Raw genomic sequence first — 21,068 nt, forward strand, 5'->3', positions numbered from 1 at the left:
CCATTATCAGCCCTCACCTGTTGGGCTATTCCTTGGGTCTCTGGCTTGAGCTCAGATATAGGTTCCATTTCCTCAGACACATCCCAGTCTTGCTGTTGATGTGTTCTTTGAGAAGGACAAATGAGGAATTGTGGGCCCTGAGATAGGGTTGAGAAGGGTCAGGGCCCAAACAGCTGGCTTCCCTGGAGAGAAGGAGGACTTCATATAGATAGAAACCACACAAGGCACCTGGGGCTGGGCAGGGGGCAAAGGTGGAGTCTGCAGGGCCCAGCAGAAAGAGCAAAATCCACTAGCCCCTGCTCCTACTGAGTGTATTGTTCCATTCTTATGTCCCCTGATTTCCTTACTGAAAGCACATACCCCTTGCAACATATATGTTGCTTAGGTTTCCCACAGGAATAGTTGGCAAATAGATGGCTTTTGGGTTTCTAGGCTCCAGAGTAACACTGTGCCTTGTAGAGGATTGTTCTTCTAGTAGTTTTTTACCTGCTGTTGTCACAGCTGTTGAAGATGTATTTTTGAAACTCTGAAGTCCAGACCAGCCTTCAGGACAGTGTCAACACTCATGAGCATGGTTGTCTTCTGAATAATAATAATTAAAGGGAGAAGACATCTGTCTGTGTGGCATGGCAGCATGCCTGAGTTGGGGGACTGGTACCTTCATCCCTGTCATTCTGGTAAGGGCCCCGGGTAGACTGTAATGACCATGCTTATCTCATGGATATGTTGGGGCCTGAGGAGATTGAAACTAAAATTTAGAAAAATATTTAATGTATGTGTCAACACTGGCAGCTATGTTTGGCATACAGCCCCTTGTTTGTGCAACTGATTGGGAATTGACCCCATAGCAAGAGGGGGCACTTGTGCAGGGCATATGAGCATCCTGCAGCTCTGCATGGACATACCATGCTATTGACTATGGATTTGGGGACTCCATTAGTAGATTAAGTAGTGGTCACCAAACACATAATTAAAAGAGGATTCTTATACTCCAAGATCACTGACCTGGGTGCTTGAAACAGTTCACCATTTTGAGTTCCTCATGAATCAAAGGAATTAAACTTAAAACATAAAACCAACATAAAAGCAACTCTTTTTTTTTTTTTTTTTTTAAAGAGAGAGAGAGAGTGAGTTTTTTTAATATTTATTTATTTATTTATTTAGTTCTCGGCGGACACAACATCTTTGTTGGTACGTGGTGCTGAGGATCGAACCCGGGCCGCACGCATGCCAGGCGAGCGCGCTACCGCTTGAGCCACATCCCCAGCCCATAAAAGCAACTCTTAATGGCATTCTGGATTAGGAAGGGCCTTATAGAAACTTTCAGGTGACAATTAGAGAAATTTGTGGACTTATTAGTGGATATTGACTTAGATGTTCATTTTCTTAGGTATGCAATAGTATTGTAGATGTTTGATTTTAGATGTGCACCTATATGCAGGAGCCAGCTGCCAGTATGTCTGTAGAGATGGGGGGAATAAACAGCAGGATGCTGCTCAGCATTGAAGTTACTCAGGAACTTGCAGTCCTTGCCTCAGAGTATTTTTTTTTTTAATTTGCAAATGAAAAGCACTTAAGATTTCTGATAAGAAACTGGCCAGTAAAAAGATTGAAAGTACAAATAAGAACATGGCCAGACCTGCCCTATCCTGCTCTCAGAGTAGCTCTTTTTCAACTGTTCTTTGGCAGTTGTGCTATGTTGTAAAATAGAGGGATCTGTTCTGAGAAATTGACCCAAAGAAAAGGATTCAAAAGCATGTGTGAGGCACTGGGTTCCATCCTCAACACCACATAAAAATAAATAAATAAAATAAAAGGTTTAAAAAAAAATGAGAATGTATTTAAATCTTTGTCATTAATAATGAATAGTTCCCTAAGAACATTCTGTGCCTAAGACTCTTAGCTAAGGATAGTAGGAAGGAAAGAAGAAGGAAAATGTTTTAAAATGTTTATTTTTTTTTCTACATCTTGTACAAACTTATTTTTTGTTTTAACATTTATTATTTTTTAGTTGGATGAATTATCTTTACTTCATTCTTATGCGGTGCTGAGGATCGACCCAGGGCCTCACACATGCTAGGCGAGCGCTTTACCACTGAGCCCCAGCCCCTGTACAAACTTCTTTGGTGTGTAGGTTGTTTTTTGTGGCAGGGAGAGCGATTTTGGTTTGTGGTATTAGAGATTGAACCCAGAAGCACTCTACCATTGAGCTTCATCCCCAGCCCTTTTTATTTTGAAACAGGGTCTTGCTTAGTTGTTGAACTTGAACTTGCAATTCTCCTGCCTCAACCTCCCAAGTAGCTGGAATTGCAGGTGTGCACCACTGTATCCACCTGTATGTTTATTTTTTTATTATTTTTTTTAATATTTATTTTTTAGTTTTAGGTGGACACAATATCTTTATTTTTACGTGGTGCTGAGAATCGAACTCAGTGCTTACACATGCTAGGTGAGCGCACTATCACTTGAGCCACATCCCCAGCCCAAACCACCGGTGTGTTTTATAACATGTATTCTATATTGGCACAATGTTATGTGCATGTTACACATGTATATATTTATGAAACATCTGTGTTCACACCTGCCCCACACACACTTTAGGTTTGAAGCTTATTCCTCTTAGACTCCTGAGGGCCTTGGAGAATGCACTACCTTACCATTCCCTAGGAGGGTGGCAGAGCTGCTGTGTATCATGTCTTCATAAGCTCATGTGCTTGCATAGCCCAAGGACCTTGGAAAAGTTCCTAGACCCTATAGGTATGGCAGCGCCAGGCCTTGGAGAATACACTGGAGACTGAGAGCTGCTGCCACCTGCAGACACAGGCCCATCATTTTTATAATGGAAGAGTATGCAAAAAGTATGAAAAAAATGCAGATCTTTGTTTTCTAAAGAGAACCATCTACATATTCCCTCATCATTCACAGGGTTTCCCATCATTATGGTTAACAGTGTCACTTCAGTTTCTGGTTATTGGTTATTCTTGCTTGATTTTTATTTTATTTTATTGTATGTATTTATTTACTTAGGTACTGGGGATTGAACACAGGAGTGCTTTACCACTGAGCTATATCCCCAACCCTTTTTATTTTTGAGTCAGGGTCTCACTAAGTTGCATAAGGCCTTGCTAAGCTGATAAAGCTGACTTTGATCTTGTGATCCTCCTGCCTTAGCCTCCTGAGTCACTGGGATTATAGGTATGGCAGTCAAGCTGGCTTGATATTATTTTAAAGCACAGAAGTGGAAATACATTTTATAATGTGCCCACATAATATGGAAGTTGTTCATTTAAGATTTGTTCAGTCTCTCAGGGCCTCACTTTAAGATGACCAAAAAAGGAAGACTTGTGGCAAAAAGGGTCATAACCACATGCAGCCTATTCATTGCATGAACTGCACCTGGTTCCTGCCCAAAGACAAGGCCATTAAGTAATTCATCATTTAAAACATTGTAGAGGCCACAGCTGTCAGGGATGTTTCCAAAGCAAGTGTTTCCGACACTTACATGCATCCCAAGCTCTATATGAAACCACAGTACTATGTGAGTTGTGCTATTCATAGCTAGGTGGTCAGGAATTTCTTGTGAAGCCCAGAAGGACCAAACACCCCCACCCCAATTTAGAACTGTTAATGCTACCCCATGACCTCCACCAAAGCCTATTTAAGGAGCTGGGTCCTTTAGGCGTGGAGAAAAGCTGTTTAGGTTTGAACCTTATTCCTCTCAGACTCCTGAGGGCCTGTGGTGAAAAAATAAAATGGACATTATAATTTAAAAACAAAAAACATAAGTGTTTGTTCAAACCAGACGTGGTCTCGCACACCTGTAATCCCAGCACACCTGGGCAACTAATGGAGACTCTGGCTCAGTAAAATACAAAAGTCGGCACCCCTGTGTTCAAGCTCCAGTACCACAAAAAAGCAAATAAGTAAATATTCACTCATTCGCTCAGTATCTTTGCTTTCACATCTCCCCCTCCCCCCACCAAATGTCTGAGCACACACCCATACTGCTGGAGCTCACTTCTATCACAGGTTGACTGACATCTGGATGTGCATATAACCTAGAAGGAGCCTTGTCTCCCAGACATCTTTTCAGATCTGACTTGTCTGCATCTCTGTCTTGGTGCTGTACCCAGGCAAGAACATGACTATAGTTAATAGGACCTGTATGGTGAGGTCAGTAGACAGAGCTTTGGTGGGCACTGGCAGCAAATTGGCAGTGCCTACCATCCCAGCCTCAGTTGCACAAATCATGTGATTGAGAGCAAGTACCTCTTTCCTTTGACATACTGCATTTGGGGTGGGCAGGGGGTACCCACATGATCAGTCCATATACAGCACCTTTGATTGCAGTCTTTAGCAGCTTCCATGGGCAGAGATGCTATAACTGCATAATGCTGCCCTTGACATGGAAGTGTCACTGTGTCTTTCATCTACTGGTGGCTTGGTGGGACCTAGGCCCAGAGACTTCCAAGAACCCTTCCAAGTCACCTTTCAGCTTGATTCTGCCCTGAGGAGTTACTTATGACCTTGGTTTGAATGTTGCCATTGTGTGTATCATAGTTGTGTTCAGGAGTTCTGGACTGGCACCCAGCCTCAGTTCTAAAGACTTACTTTTTATTTTTTTGGTACTGGGGATTGAACCTGTAGGCACTTAACCTCTGAGTCACATCCTCAGACTTTTTTATTATTATTATTTTTAATTTATTTTGAGACAGGGTCTCGCTGAGTTCCTGAGGCTGGCCTTGAACTTGTGAACCTTCTTCCTCAGCCTCCCAAGCTGAAGGATTATAAGTATGTGCCACTAGTCAGAATTGCTTTTTAAGGGTAGGGAGGACCCTGTTTATTTTTTAGACTATGGAACAAGAAACCAAATAGTGAAGAAAGCAATATTTTAAAGGGAAGCACTACCCAGGTAAAAGTATCCCATTGGGAAACAGGGAGCCCAGAGGAAAGGCAAGTGTCAGTGCATAGCATACTGGTGAAGGCTTCTATTCTCAGCAGTGGGGATGATTCCTCCAGGTTGTGTGGGAAAACATCTCCAAGGAACCATTCTAGTCCCTTCTCCTCTTTTGCATCTGTCACACACAGATGAGGCTGGCAGGACTGGAGCCTGGATGTCCCTGAAGTGGGAAGCAACTTTAGTGAGCTGTGCTACCCAGCCAGGAACAAGTCTTGTGGGTCTCAATGCTTCCAGAAAGCCAGTCTCCCTACCCTTGCCAGGGAGCCATGGGTCCATGTACTGTAGCTCAAAGCTGCCTCTAGATACATCAGCTCCTTGCAAACCAAGCACCATGTTTAATGCAGGGAGGAAACAGTTCAGGAAGGTTTGAGTGGAAATATCTATTCTGTGAAAGGGGTAAACTGCATTGCCATCTTAGTGAACACGAAATTTGGGTGTTCCATCATGATTCTGCTTTCTGGAAAACGTTGCTTTTGTATTTCCAGTGATCCATGTCAGGCAAAAGGAATCTTGGTAGCCCAACCCTAGGGTGCTGCACAAGGTAGACAGTGAGAGAGGTTGGAGATTAACAGCCCTTCCCCCAATGTACCTGAATCCCAGCCCTTGGATAGTGAGGATATTGTGGTTTCTGATTGCCTTTTCTCTAGCTTGGAAAGTAGGAGCTGAGTGTATTGCAAGTTCCTTCTGAGCTTGGAGAGGGACCCAAGGGGCCAGTACTTTCCAAGTGTTTACCTCAGCCAGCTGATGGGGAAGGTGTTAATTGCTGGTGGATGTCAGAGCTGACATTTGCCTGAACTGCACATGCCTCATAGGCACAGTACAGATGCTTCTGAAGTGCTCCATTTATTACTGGGTATTTTGTTGTAGGGGAGAACTTCCACCTACCTGTTTTATTTCCCTACCCGTATTCACATTTATATATTTGTTCATTTTGTCAGTATGAATCCCTGCATTTTGATCCAGTGTGTTAAAATCCATTATTTCATCATGCATGCTGGTTCTAACACCCCTGAAATATCTCTATCCAGCACCTTCTCTCTGTATAGTACTTATTACTACCAGAGTTTGCTTGTTCTTTTGTTTGTTGAGGCCCTGCCAGGCCATTGTCTGGAACTGATTTCCAAGAGGCTGGGGAAATTGTAGAGAGCCATTTTGCTGTGCTGCCTTGTGTGGGCGTGAGCCTAATTCTTGGGCTGAGACCCAGTTCTTTGTTTTCAGCCACTCCCTAGAATACAATGTATCAATTGTCCAGCTCCTGGAACAAACTGTTTTCAAGAAGTGCTTGTTGCTTTGCACAAGCTGGAGCTGGGTGTCTCTTGCATTATGTGCAAGTGCTGGGTCTATCATTCTATTGGCTGCTGCTGTGTTGCTATGCACTCTTTGTCCAATGGTGTACGAGCAGGGCTGCAGCTGAAGTATATAAGGGGTGGTTTTTTCGGGCCCGGGGCCCTTTTTCTCTCATCTATACCTCATGGAAGCTTCCAATAAAGTGTGTTAAAGAAGAATCCTGCTGTTGTCGTCTTTCCTGCCGGCGGGTAGACGCGACAGGAAATCACACATGTACACTTTAGCCACAAGGATGTAGCACTAGCATTTGGTGGTCCACAGTTTCTTTGGTTGATGGTCCTGTTTGACACCATGGATCCTTTGAGAAAACTGCATGCTCATCTGCTGACCTTATGTTGTCATACCCAGCCTCACCTTTTATCTCCCCACACAGGCTCCTCAGAGGTGTTCCTGCCCCCCGACCCCATTTTCGCCTCAGCCATGTCTGAGAATGACAATGTGTTCTGCGCCCAGCTCCAATGCTTCCACTTCCCCACACTGCGGCACCATGACCTCCACAGCTGGCATGCTGAGAGCTGCTATGAGAAGTCTTCATTTCTGTGTAAAAGAAGTAAGTCCTTTGGAACCTACCTTTTCAGGAAGCCATCAGGGCCCTGGTCAGCTTCAAATGGGCTCTAACCTTGCAGTGCTTGGAGATGGAAGCCACTGAGCTGCTTTTCTGTGGTTTGGGCAGCTGTGGGCATCTCTGAGCTCCGAGTTCTCTAATCTTAGATAGATACCATATTTCCTGCCTTACTGCTTCAGTGTTGTTAAGAGATTAAATCCTTGGGAATGGTGACCCAAGCATTTGCCAATCCCCTGGCACTTCTGCAGCATTCAGTCCCTGTCTCCTCCCCTAGCTCTTTGTGGCTCCTTCTTTTTGCTTTTCTCTTTGCTTATCTGGACAGCCCCTCCTCACCAGTCAGTGGTGTCACAGATCTTTCCCTGGCCCTCTGCCAGCACACTTGCTGAAATTCCACATCAAGGTCCCTTTCACACCTGTGGTCTAGAGCAAGATTCCCTGCTTCCACCCAGTCCTCTGCAATGGGGTTGAGAGGTTGTAATCAGCCTTGACACAGCCACTGACAGCCACTAACAGTGAAGTCCAGTTCAGCTGATGATCTCATCTCTGCTCATGTGGCCCATCCCTGCCTTCCTGCTGATAAATCAAACCAGAGTTTTACTTATGCCTGATCCTGTTTCTGGACTCCATTCTTACCCTTGACTCTATCAATCCTTTGTCATGGCCATACTGTCATCCTTACAGTAACTGTGATAAGTCTTGATAGCTGACATTACAACTTCCTTGTTTTGGGTATTATGTTGCCTTTTCTATTCTATATGGATTTTAGAGTGAGGTTTTTGTTGTTTTGTTTTTTTTTTGGGGGGGGGAGTACTGGGCATTGAACCCAGGGATGCCCTACCACTGGTCTACATCTCTAGCCCTCTCCTCGTTTTATTTTGATGCAAGGTCTCAAGTTCTCAGTAAATTGCCCAAATTTGACCTCAAATTTGTGATCCTCCTGCCTAAGCCTCCTAATTTGCTGGGATTATGGGCATGCACCACTATACCTGGTTTATAAAGTCTTCTAGCGGATAGATTGTCCTAGATTTTCTCCTTTTTTCTTTTTTCCAGTACTGGGGATTGAACCCAGGGGTGCTTTATCACTGAACTGTATCTTACAACCATAATTTTATTTTGAGACAGGTTCTGCTAAATTGCCCAGGCTGGCATTGAACTTGTGATCCTCCTGATTCAATCTCCAGAGTGTTTGGGATTAAAAGGCATGTGTCATGGCATTCAGCTTGATTCTTTTATATCAATCATAGTTGTTTTAAATTCCCCATGGATGGTTTCTTTATCTGTGTGATAACTTAGTCTAGTTTTGTTGTTTGGTCTTTGAAACGTGGTACTTTTTTTCTAGAAATTGTCATTGAAAGCCAGACATTGTGCAGGAGAGTAGACACTGAGATTAGTAGTTTTGGTGCTAACCTTTCCTTGCACTAGGCCTTTAGTGTGGGGAGGTCTTCAGTACAGTGAGAAAGTATTAGAAAGTATTAATCTTGAGGTGGGGGACTGGGCTGGACTCGAGTTTGTTGGACCTGTGTTTATCCTCAGTGCACCCCAGCCTTCATATTTGGTAGGGATGCCTCTTGTGTCTGCTTCATCTTCTACTTTAGGTCTTCCCTTTGGGGTGCCCCTCAGAGAAGCTACTTATTGGAGCTCTCCCAGCAGACCATTGAGACTGATTCCAGGCTGCTGCTGCTTTTTTTTTTTTTTTTTTAATCTCATTCTAATTAGTTATACATAACAGTAGAATGCATTTTGGCACATTGTTCACAAATGGAGCACAACTCCTCCTTCCTCTGGTTGAACATGGTTACACCGGTAATGTAATCATACATGTATATAGGGTAATAATGTCTGTCATTCCACTGTTCTTCCCATTCCCACACTCCCTCCCCTCCCCTCACTCCCCTCTGCACAAAGTTTCTTCACATACACACACACCATTATGGCCTAGCCTCCACTTTTCAGGGAAAACATTCGGCCATTCGGTTTTGAGTTTGGCTTATTTTACTTAGCATTATATTCTCCAGCTCTATCCATTTACCTACACATGCTGATTCCAGGCTTCTTATGTACCTGGTAGCAGAGATTGGGGGGACAAAGGGGTTGATGTTCTGATTATGTTTCAGCCTTCAGCAGACCCAGTACCCTGGGTCTCCAGGGTATGGCTTTCATCAGTGCTTCTCCTGCTTCTCCAGCTGGAGTTGGATCCAGCACTGGAGCTTTCACCAGTGCTCTAAAGACTCCTTGTGTGCTCTGATTGGAGGTAGACTGACAAGAAGTTGGACAGTTTAGGTGGTTTGTTTGAGGAGCACATTTGACTTTTTTCTTCTGGGATATCCTGAGTTGGAAGTACAGAATAGGGAAGTTGTGGTCAACAGCCAGATCCTGAGTGCCCCAGGCTAGTTACCTCAAAGATGGTAGGTCAGAATTATTTGGTCATGTATGGCCTGGCCATTGTCAGGTATTTCATTATGAGACTGAAATGTTCAATATCTAACCTTTTGGGGTTGGCTTCCTCACTGCCACTACTACTCATAATTTCTGGGAGAGTTATTCAAATTATTACTTAGTCCATGGTTTGTATTTATTGCTGAGGAGTATTTATTTGCCTGTTGAAGGACATCTGAGCCGATCCCAGTTTTTTGTTTGGGTGTTGTTTTTTTGGTACTAGGGATTGAACCCCAGGGGCATGTAACCACAGAGTCACACTTCCAGGCATTTTGTATTTTATTTGGAGTCAGGGACTCCCTAAGTTGCTGAGGATAGCTTTAAACTCACAATCCTCCTATCTGAGCCTCCCAAACCACTGGGATTACAGGCATGCACCACCATGCCTGGTTGATCCCCAGTTTTTGATTACTGGGACAAAAGTTTCTCTGAACATATGCATATAGGTAATGTCCAGGGATAATTGCCCAGGATGACAGTTGCTGGGTTGAATGCTTAGTGGTTTTTTTTTTTTTTTTTTTTTTGGCACTGGGAATTGAACTTTTGGACACTTAACTACTGAGCCACATCTCCAGTCCTTTTTATTTGAGATGTGGTCAGTTGAGGTTGACCTTGAATTTATGATCTTCCTTCCTCAGCCTCCTGAGTCACTGGGATTACAGGCACATGCCACCACACCCAGCTCCTGTTTAGTTTTTTAAGAAACTAGCACTCATGGGGCTGGAGTTGTGGCTCATTGGTAGAGTGCTTGCCTAGCACATGCCAGGCCCTGGGTTCAAGCCTCAGCACCACATAAAAATAAATAAATAAGTAAATAAGTAAATAAAATAAAGGTATTGTATCCAACTACAACTAAAAAATAAACATACATTAAAAAAAAGAAATTCAGGGGGCTGGGGTTGTGGCTCAGCGGCAAAGTGCTCGTCTAGCACACGTGAGGCCCTGGGTTTGATCCTCAGCACCACATAAAAATGAATGAATGAATAAATAAATAAATAAATAAAAGTTATTGTGTACAACTACAAAAACACAAATATTTTTTAAAAAAAGAAATTCAGTTTAATTTAAAAAGAAAGAAACAAGCCATTTTTCCAAAGTAACTATACCAAAAATGTATATGTATATATATTCCACCAGTTTTTCCACATTCTCACCAGGAATTATTATTTTTACTATATTTTTTATTTTGCCTATTCTGATAGATATGTTATACTATTTCTTGTGGGTTTAGTTTGCATTTCTTTCCAAAACCTTTTCATGTGCTTACTTGCCATCTACATTTTTTTTCTTAACTGTTGAGGGTTTTTTTTGGGGGTGGGGTGGGGTGAGGTGATACTGGGGAGTGAATCCAGGGGCACTTAACCACTGAGCCACATCTCCAGAATATTTTGTGTTTTATTTAGAGACAGGGTCTCACTCAGTTATGAAGAACCTCACTAAATTGCTGAGGCTGGCTTTGAACTTGCAAAGCTGCAGGGATTATAGGAATGCGCTACAATGCCAGGATAAACTGATGAGTTTTGAGAGTTTTATTTATTCTAGATACCAGTCTTTTGTCAGAAATGTGGTTTGCAAACATTTTTTGTTTACTGTTTGTCTTTGTCTTCTTCATATAGGCTTTCATGAAACAAGAACCTAGGGTTTAAGTATACTAGGCAAGTGCTGGAATAAAAGTTTTCAATCTTGATAGAATTCACTTTATCAATTTTCCTTTTATGGATTATTTTTTTAGTGTAAAGTCTAATAACTCTCTTCCTAGCCTTATATTCTGAAGAGTTTCTCCTGTTTTTTCTAAAAGAGTTTTTATAGTTTTATGTTTTCCACATATCTCTGATCCATTTTGAGTTCATAAGATTTGGGTCAAGTTTCCTTAACTCAATATAGCTTTGCTCTTAGTACATCACCTTTGTGTGGTTATTGACAAACATCATGCACATATTTCATTTCTGTATATTATAGACTCAATACTACATTATATAGTATTATTTCATATGATTTTTATTTATTTCTGTTTTAAAGCAGTGCTGAGGATTGAACCACCAAGGCCTTTGCATGTTAGACTAAAGTGTTCTACCACTAAGTTATATCCCCAGCCCCCACAATTACTTTTTAAATTAGTTAAGGGAAAAAGAAACATGTACATTTAAAAATAAATTTTTTTTTTAGTTGTAGATGGACACAATACCTTTGTTTATTTTTATGTGGTGCTGAGGATCGAACCCAGTGCCTCACAGATGCGAGGCGCACGCACTACCACTGAGCCACAACCCTAGCCCCGAAATATGTACATTTTATACTGTAATTTGTAATTATATAATTACTTCTATTGGTGATCTGTTGTTTTGTAGATTTAGATTACTCTCTGGCAATCACTTTTTTTTTTTTTTTTTTTTTTTTTAGCTTGAAGAACTTTAGAACTTCTTTGCTATTTCTTTTTTCTTTTCTTTAAGTGCTAGGGATTGCACCCAGAGCCATTTTACCCCTGAGCTATGTCCCCGTTCTTTTTTTTTTTTTATTTTTTGAGATGGTCTCACTAACTTAGGATTCTACTGCCTTAGTATTCCTGTGTACCTGAGATTACAGGCATGTGCCACTGTTACCGGCATCTTTGGGCAGGTCTGGAAGAAATAAACTGTTTTAATCTGGGGAAGTCTTTACTTTGCCTTCACTGTTTGAAAAATAGCCTTGCCATCTATGGTTTCTTCACTGATAAGTTTAGTCTTTGAATACTTTGAATATGTTATTCTGCTGCTTCTGACCTCAGTTGTTTCTGCTAAGTCATTGATTTTGTTTGGGTTCCCTTATAAATAACAAATCATTTTTTATTGGCTTCTTTTAAGATTTTCACCTTGTCTTAAACTTCGGCATTTTTACTATAATGGGTCCATGTGTGGCTCTGTTGCATTTATCCTACTTAAAGTTTATTGCATTTCCTGGTTGTGTAGGATTTTGTTTTTTCTCTGTTCCTTTTTCTCCTCTTCTTTTGGTATTCCCATTTCACACATATTGGTGTACTTAATGGTATCCCATACTCTTCTAAAAATTGTTCATTTTTCTTCATTCTTTTCTCTGTTTTAGCAGAGATTAACTTATGTGAATTTCTTCCCTTGGGAATTCCTGACTAAATGGCTGACATAGATTTGACCCCAATCTTAACTGAGGCCCATGGTCATGAAATTTCTGAAAAGTTGTTTTCTAGACCTCCCCATTCCATTTGGAGATTGGAACAAACTTCTTTCTCACATCCCTTTGCCTTTCACCAGGTGTGCCCTGTTGAGGACCCAACCTAGTTTATCCCTTATCTCATTCCCAGGTATCTGTTATGTCTGCTTACCAGCTTAAGGATCTGATTGTAACTGTTTCCCTTACTCTAGTCTCAGTTCAGCTCTATGCAGAGTTTACCACGTGTTTCAGGAGATCATCTTCACAAGCAGAACCAGCAGCTTCTTAGAAACTTATTTGAGACATTCTGGTTTTAAAATGGTTAATGTCCATAGCAGCTATGTCTTAGAATTGAAGAATCTAAACTGTTTGAGTCAACTTAAAAGCAAATGCTAGCCAGGCGTGGCGGCATAGGCCTCTAATCTCTCCCTGTAGTTCTGGAGGCTGAGGTAGGAGGATTGAAAGTTCAAAGCCAGCCTCAACAACTTTGCAAGGCCCTAAGCAACGTAATGAGACCCTGTCTCAAAATAAAAAAATGAAAAAGGACTGGAGATGTGGCTCAGTAGCAAGCACTTCTGGGTTCAATCCCTAGTACAAGAAGGGGAAAAAAAAGCAAATGTTTCTGCAGGGACCTTCACCCTGGAATCTGGCATACTTCTCTCTTCTAGCCCTCTGCACTCTGTGGGCTCAATTTACCCTGGCCAGGTATGCTTTGTTGTAAAAGTGTGTTGTATCATCTGCTGTCAGACAATTGCTCCTAGCACTGTTAAGCAGATCCACAGCATTCCTGCATGGGGAGGACTCATACACAATCTGGCTAGCGCCTCAATTTGTCCCCCAGGTGGATTGAATCAGCATTTCTTTTGCTGATAATGCATACATCTGTGCACGTATGTGCCCATTGCAGGTCAAACTTGTGTCGACATCAAGGACAACGTGGTTGATGAAGGATTCTACTTCACTCCCAAAGGGGATGACCCATGCTTGAGCTGTACCTGCCATGGAGGGGAGCCTGAGATGTGTGTGGCCGCCCTCTGTGAGCGGCCTCAGGGCTGTCAGCAGTACCGCAAAGACCCCAAGGAATGCTGCAAGTTCATGTGTCTGGACCCAGGTGAGACTCTTGATGGTGGATCCTGAGTCACTTTCCCCCTTCAGGGCCAGAAGCTAGATGTCCTTTTGCTTCCTCAGTGATGGGGACTTGTAAGAGCTCATTGCATATAGTGCAGCACTGATGGCACTATTTGGTCATAGCACTCTCACATGCAACCTGTCCCCTATAACCGCTAACCCTTCATGTTGCCTCATTCCCATTCTCAAGTAATAGATATTATTCTCAAATGAACATGAATTTTGGGGTGACTGGTTGTTCACAAATCAACTGAAACTGGCAGCTTCAAACCAATCTTTCTTTCTTTTTAAAACTGAGAGCTAGACTGCAGAACTATATATATTCAGATTCTTCCTCTTTCTATTATGGCAGGATATGTCTTTGCTTATATTCATCAATTTTTACTGATAGAGTCTTCAAGAAAAAGATGAAATATCACCTTCAGTTTTAAAATAAAACTCCTCACCACTAGGTGGTGCTTCAAGTGAACACTAGACATGAATCTAGTTTCAGTATAACCCAGCTCATCCTGCTTGCAACAAAAGAACAGCAGATGGAGTCCTGCTTCTTCCTAGGCTTACTAACACCCATCAGACACTCTGCATGGCATGCTTCACTACCACACACAATGCTTCTGGCAACTCTTCACAAATACAGGTATTAAGTATACAAAGCATGAATTTCTTTTTTTGGGAGTGCCACAATGTGAGAATGAAGTGGCAGGGACTCATGAAAGTTCCTGGACCCATAGATCCTTCAGAATAGCAGCTTGAATAGGTGTGGAGACTGTCTCCATCCCCAGGGAAGAGAGGCTAGAGGCAAAGTGTGAGGCCATTATAGTGAGAGCTGTTCCTAAATGGAGTGTTATCAGTGTTCTTCACACCAGGAGAGTTACCCAGGACAGAGCCATTCTTCAAAGAAGATGTCAGAGGCAGGGCATAAGCAGGTACCCTTGCCTGATACCATCAGACACATGCAGTTGGCTGTACATAGGTGCACAAGCTGTGCTTACACCCAAGCACACTGGGGGACCTGGAGCTTGAGACTAGTGAGTGTGGCACTCAGGCCTCCCCCATCTGTCAGGGTGGTAGACAGTTTTCTTTTTGTGCATGATACATCCCTACAGAGTCATGTGAAGCCCCAAGTTGAGTGCTTATCAAGTTTCCTGTGCCCCTACTCACATTACTCCAAACCATCAACTCAGTTAATTTTTATAGGAATTGAACTCTGATCTTTCACAAACCGTGCCATCTGAGTTCCTGGTTCTGTTTCTCAGGAGTCTCCTAGTGCTGCCCTGCTACTCTGTCTTAAGCATTGTAAAAATGACCAGAGTTATAGAGGATGACTCATCTGTGATGTGTAGCCTATTGAACCTGCCCAGGCCTGAGGACATCTCTGCAGAGTAGAACCCTCAGTGCATCTGGGAGAGCCCAGAGATGCTGCAGGCAACTTCTCTGCATGACCAGAGCAGCTCAGCTAAAACCTGTTCTGCCTATTATGTGGCCAGGTTTCAAAGGGCTTCTGATTTTCATCCAAAGGCCTTCTCCTGGAAAGAGCTCATATTGTACCAAGAACCAAGACCCTGCTAAACATAAGTGGAGATGCTGGGAATAGGGTCTTAGTCTTCAGTGTCCCCTTCAATAAGATAAAAGTGTCTATTCTCATCACTGTTCAACATTTACTCAAGGTCAAAGCTAGAAACGAAATGAGAAGGCATTTATGCCAGAGGGAAGAAATGGAACCATTGCTCTTTGCAGATGACATGATTGCATAGAAAATCCCATAGAATCTACAGGAAAGTTACCAGAACTAGTGTGTTTAGCAAGGTCTTCAGATAATAAGGTCAATATACATAAATGTATCATGTTTATACGTACTACCTGTAACAATTGAAAATCGAAATTTTAAAGAAAAGTAGCATTTATAATTGCACCAAAACTCATGAAATGCTTAAATATTTTTTAATATCTTGGCATTATATTTGTTTATTTGTTTATTTGTGTGCCAGGGGCACTTAATCACTGAGCCACATCCCCAGCCCTTTTTATTTTTTGAGGATCTTGCTAGTTTGCTTAGGGCCTTGCTAAGTTGTTGAGGCTGGCCTTGAACAATCCTACCTCAGCTACCTGAGCTTCTGGGGTTACAGGTGTGCACCCCCGCATCCAGCTGTTTGTGTATTCTTTAGGTTGTAAATATAAAACACTGATAAAGAAAATTAAAGGCATAAATAAAAGGAGCAATATGCCATGTTTATGGGTCATGAAGCTTGATATTATTAATAGTTTAATTATTCCCCAAATTATTTATAAATACAATGCAATACCAACCAAATTACAGCAGACATTTCTGTAGGCATTGACAGGCTAATTGTAAAACTTAACAATGATTAGCAAAGGAGTTAGAATAGGCAAAGTAATTTTTATAAAGTTGGAGGATTTACAACTTATATACAAGCCTTAGTAATCAAAATAGTGATACTCATGAAAAGATAAACATGTAGACTGTTGGAACAAAATACCCACACTAAATGGTTAAGTGATATTTGAATGCAAAAGCAATTCATTGAAAAATTGATAGTCTTTCAACAAATGGTGCTGGAACAGTTGGATGTCCACATGCAAAAAATAAATTAACCTTATGCTGTACCTCCTACTATATATAAATTAACTCAAAATTGTCATAAATCACACTATAAAACCTTAAACTAGCTAGGTGCAGTGGCATAAGCCCGTAATCCCAGGGCTCAGGAAGCTGACAGGAGGATCGAAAGTTCAAAGCCAGCTTCAGCAAAAGCGAGGCACTAAGCAACTTAGTGAGACTCTGTCTCTAAATAAAATACAAAATAGGACTGGGATGTGGCTCAGTGGTTGAGTGTCTCTGAGTTCAGTCCGTGGTACCCTACCCCTTTTCCTCCCCCCCCCAAAAAAAAAAAAACTATCAAATTTCTAGAAGAAACTGGAAGAATTTTTGTAATCTTGGGATGGATCAACAAATTTTAAAAACAGCTTCAAAGGGGCTGGGGATGTGGCTCAAGTGGTAGCATGCTCGCCTGGCATGTGTGCGGCCCGGGTTCGATCCTCAGCACCACATATAAACAAAGATGTTGTGTCCACCGAAAACTAAAAAATAAATGTTAAAAATTCTCTCTCTCTCTTTTTAAAAAAACATTGATAGGGAAATGAAAAGACAAGCCACTTCAACTGAGGAAAAAAATATTTGCAAAACACAAATCAGACAAAGTTCTTATGTTTAAAATATATAAGAACTCTAAACTCCATGAGAAAACAGAATAACCATTTTGAAAAATGGTTGTAAAAAATATTTAAATTGGTATGAAATATGATATGTCAAGAGCTTTGTAATGTTTTGAACAACCAATTAAAAAAAAAAAAGAAATGCCAAAAAAAAAATTAAATTGTACTTCAGCAGAGAAGATAGATAGTGACAGGGAAACACCTGAGAAATGCTCATTGTTGGTTATTAGTGAAACAGATCTACATGAAGTACCATACCCAATAGAAATTCTAAAATGATAAAATTGACAGCACCAAGTGTTGGCTCAGGCATACAGCAACTGGAATTCTCATACCTGCCCCTTCTGGCACTGATGCTTAAATGCAGCCCTTATATCTCAAGGCCCCAAGAGCTAAGCTACAGTGAGATGCCCAGCGGTGCAGTTTGTGGTGTAGTGGAGCCCACATTGGAGTCTAAGCCCTCTGATTCTTTCTGACTTTCTCTATATATCATCTTTTCAATCTTTTACCATGTAACCAAGTTCAGTGAAACTGGGTACTCATCAGTGGAGCCCTTCTCGTCTTGACTGGGGGTCACCTGGGGACTTAGAGTTGTTCAGACATCAGATTAAGGACTGGGCTGGATGGACTGAAGGTGCCCTGAATAGCATCTCCCCAAGAAGATATGTCCTCTGGGAGCCTAGGGGTAGCTGGGAGACAGAAGACAGTCCTGTCTGCACTGTCTAGGACTCCATAAAGTAAATAACCATGTCATGGGTTTCCTAGGACTTCTACTCTGGCCTCTGGCTTTTGGGACAGGCTTTGTATGTGACTGCAAATGGTTTGGTTTTTTAGAAAATGCTTCTTCCTCGTCTCATTGTGGAGGGATGGTTGGGAACCTTGACCGTGTTCTTGGGTGTATTTTAGAACTGATAAGGAACTAATAGTTATTGCAGAGGGACTGCTTCCTTAGACAATCCCTTGGGAACCTGAGCTGGCTGCTAATTAACAACCATGTCAACCAGCTCCTTGAGCTGATGGGGTTCCTTGAAATGTTCCTTGGAGGAGAGTCAGCAGCATCCAGAAAAGCAGCTAATTGGTAAAAGGATGTATTTTTCACATGTCCACTTCACAAGTGTTGTCAGCAACAAATGCAGGTTTTGGAAATGCTTTCTGACTCCACAGGAAGAGGATAGGAGCAAGCTTTGGCCATCTGTGTTGGTTTGGAACAAGCTAGCTATGGGATACCATCTCTTTGCATTGTGTACACATTCATTGAAGTTCAACACTGGGGTTTCAATTGCTCATTTGCATGGGTGTGCCCAGAGCTGGTATGCCATGGATTGTGTCAAATCACAGCTGCAGTGGAGGCCCCTTTGTGAATAATACCCAAGTTGACTGTGCTTTTTAAGTCTTATCCCTAACAGTTGTTGGAAACCCCTGTGTGGCAGCAGCAGGTGCTCCCTGCCTTCCTCCCCAGTCCATCAGTGAATCATAGTAAATCTCAATTGTTATCATTTCTTTCTATCTATCACCACCCCCTATCTGAGCTTTAGTCATTTTCTCTGGGTGGGTGGTGTAGGCAGCTCCTCACTGGATTCCCCAACCTTCATGCTCCTCTGTACAACCTTTCCTTCCTATGGCAGCTTCCCTAATCCAAGCTCTATAGAGCTAAGACTTCTCCAGACCTCCCAATGGCTCCATTGAGGGAGACCCTACTCACTTGGGATAGGACATTTGCCTGCCCTTACCCTGGCTTTTTCTCACTGGGTAACAGAGCCGCAGGCCTTGGATGGAAAGCACCCTGGTAAGGCCTTCCCTTACCCTGGCCCCACTATCTTATGGATCATTTTCTACCTTTCACCTTTGTCCCTTGACCCTGCTTCATTGTTTTGGGGGCATTGGACATAATTGAAAATGGTTCTGCAGGTCATGTTTGTCTCACCTGGGTGAGCTCAGGGAAGCAGAGATTGCAATATCATGTCTTATTGACCGAGGAGGGCTCAGGCCTCATGTGCATCTGTGCACCTGGGAAATGGCATGTGGCCTCTGCAGAAATATTGTGCCTCAGTTGTATTTGTGCACAGTGCAGCTTGTGTTCTGTCTCCTAGAAAAGACTGTCCTGAGACAGAACTCTTTACCTTTGCTCAGTAACAGAGGGAAGTTTGTACACAATAGCCACCAGAGTCTGGCAGCTCTTGGAAGTACTCAGTTACCCAGGGAGAATGAGCCAGAGTTGAGGCTATACAGCAACTCTGTCATAGAGCAGGGTGAGGATACCTCAAGAAGGGCTCCATGTGGAAACATTCCTCCTGAGCCACTTTACCCTTTCTGCTTTTGGTATTGTCACAGTGTTCTCCATTTTAAGCAGTTTCATTTTACCTTCTATCCTAATTCTCAAGTGCACTGGCATCCTCCAGTGCAAGTGCCTCTTTTCTTTTTTTTTTTTAATGTGTGTTAGGACTGACCTCATGCTATACCCCCAGTCCTGCAAGCTCCTTTTCTCAGACCAGTGGATTTCCTTCCTCCCCCCTCACAGACGGCAACAGCTTGTTTGACTCTATGGCCAGTGGAATGCGCCTAGTCGTCAGCTGCATCTCCTCCTTCCTCATCCTCTCATTGCTGCTTTTCATGGTCCACCGGCTACGCCAGAGGCGCCGGGAGCGCATTGAGTCACTGATTGGAGCAAACTGTGAGTGCCCTCCAAGGGCCACAGTGGTGGCACCTGAGCCCTCATCTCCAGGTCTTCCCTTTCCTGTGTTCCCACCAAGGTAGAGTCAGAGGTAAGGTGAGGTGCCAGCAGTTTCCTTGGTGAGAGAATTAGGGAGGAAGGCCCTCTTGCCACAGAAGATAATGCAAAGGTAATCCCCTCTTCAGCTGTGCACCTGCTCCTAGGCCAAGTACACCCCTGGGGAGGCAGTGACACTGGTGGGTACTTGAGCAGTTCACAGGCTGAAATTTAACAGAGCTTCTGCTCTCCTATCCTCACAGCAGGAAGGGGCATTACTGTTTATTCAGGCAGTGATGTTTCCATCGCAGTGACCAGAAGAGGTGCCTCAGACACCATTTTGGTGTGTTTTGCCCTCATTAGCCAGAGTTCCTCAGCAGTGTACCAAGCCAAACTGGAAAGCCCCTCTTGCAGTATGGAGAGGGATGGGGCAGGTGGCAACTAGTAAGAGGTACCTTGCCTGCTGTGTGAAGGGCCCCCGGTGCCTCCTAGGGCACCCAGGTCAGGCTTGAAGGATTCATATTGCTAAGGCCTTGGTTTCTCATCTATGGGCAACCCTTTTTCCTCCCAGCTTTCCTTAATCCTCACTAAGCTCCAGGTTTTGAAGTCAAAGACCTTCATGAGTTAGACATCCAGAAGCACATTAGATCTGGAGGGTGTGGTAGTAAAAGTAATAAGACAAAATGGCAGGTTTTGTGGGGGCAAGGGTTGATGGCACATTGGCAGAGGGAATGGGAAGCAGGAGATTCAGATCAAGTCACAGTTCTCTTATGACATGCAGAATGTGGGCAGCTGGGTATAGAATGTGACACTTGGGGATGGCAGGCCCAATCTTGGGAGGGGGGCTCAGGAACCAGGCAGCTCTTCTCCAAGTGACACAACTCTGCTCCTGTTTCTCACTTTCGACGGCCCAGTGCACCACTTCAACCTTGGCCGGAGGATCCCTGGCTTTGACTATGGCCCAGACGGATTTGGCACAGGTCTCACCCCACTGCATCTTTCTGACGATGGGGAAGGCGGGACTTTCCACTTCCACGACCCTCCGCCTCCCTATACAGCTTATAAGTACCCAGACATCGACCAGCCTGATGATCCACCACCGCCCTATGAGGCCTCCATCAACCCCGACAGTGTATTCTACGACCCCGCAGGTGCCTACCCACTCCAGGAAGAGGGAACGTGGAATTGTCAAACAATTGGGCACCAAAGGCCAAGACCACAGATATTTCTCAGCTCTAGAGTACTGGGGTCCCCCGCTTCACTGTGGCCTTCTTTGGTCTTCTCTTTGGTTTTCCCTTTAGGGCTTTAATCCTAGAGTTGGTTTTGCAGAAGAGGCTTGGTTACTCTGTCCTGGCCTTCTTCCACATATCTATGTAAAGAGCTCTGGGGAAGCCTGGGACAGGAACTTCTCTTTTTTCCCTCCCATGAGTACCCATTAGCTGAGTAGCCCTTGGGGTCCTTTCAGCTCAGCTCTTTGGAGAGATAGGGTACCCTGCAACATTGATCATGAAGATGGGACTGACCCAGGA

At 43.1% G+C, this 21,068-nt stretch overlaps 1 protein-coding gene across 4 annotated transcripts in view; it reads left to right on the forward strand.

The window, feature by feature from the left end:
• Nucleotides 1-21,068, forward strand: part of DGCR2 (DiGeorge syndrome critical region gene 2) — a 93,795-nt gene that overhangs the window by 70,982 nt on the left and 1,745 nt on the right. For 3 of the 4 annotated variants that reach the window (XM_081285867.1, XM_081285868.1, XM_081285866.1), the window contains 4 exons: nt 6,681-6,857; nt 13,378-13,581; nt 19,351-19,503; nt 20,454-20,690. In XM_081285867.1, coding sequence (XP_081141993.1) covers nt 6,681-6,857; nt 13,378-13,581; nt 19,351-19,503; nt 20,454-20,690 — 771 coding nt within the window. The remainder of the gene's footprint in view (nt 1-6,680; nt 6,858-13,377; nt 13,582-19,350; nt 19,504-20,453; nt 20,691-21,068) is intronic. The other variant, XM_081285869.1, reaches the window with a different exon arrangement.

The sequence above is a fragment of the Spermophilus citellus genome, assembly GCF_964194105.1.
Source record: "Spermophilus citellus genome assembly, chromosome: 3".
In the NCBI taxonomy this organism is placed as follows: Eukaryota; Metazoa; Chordata; class Mammalia; order Rodentia; family Sciuridae; genus Spermophilus; species Spermophilus citellus.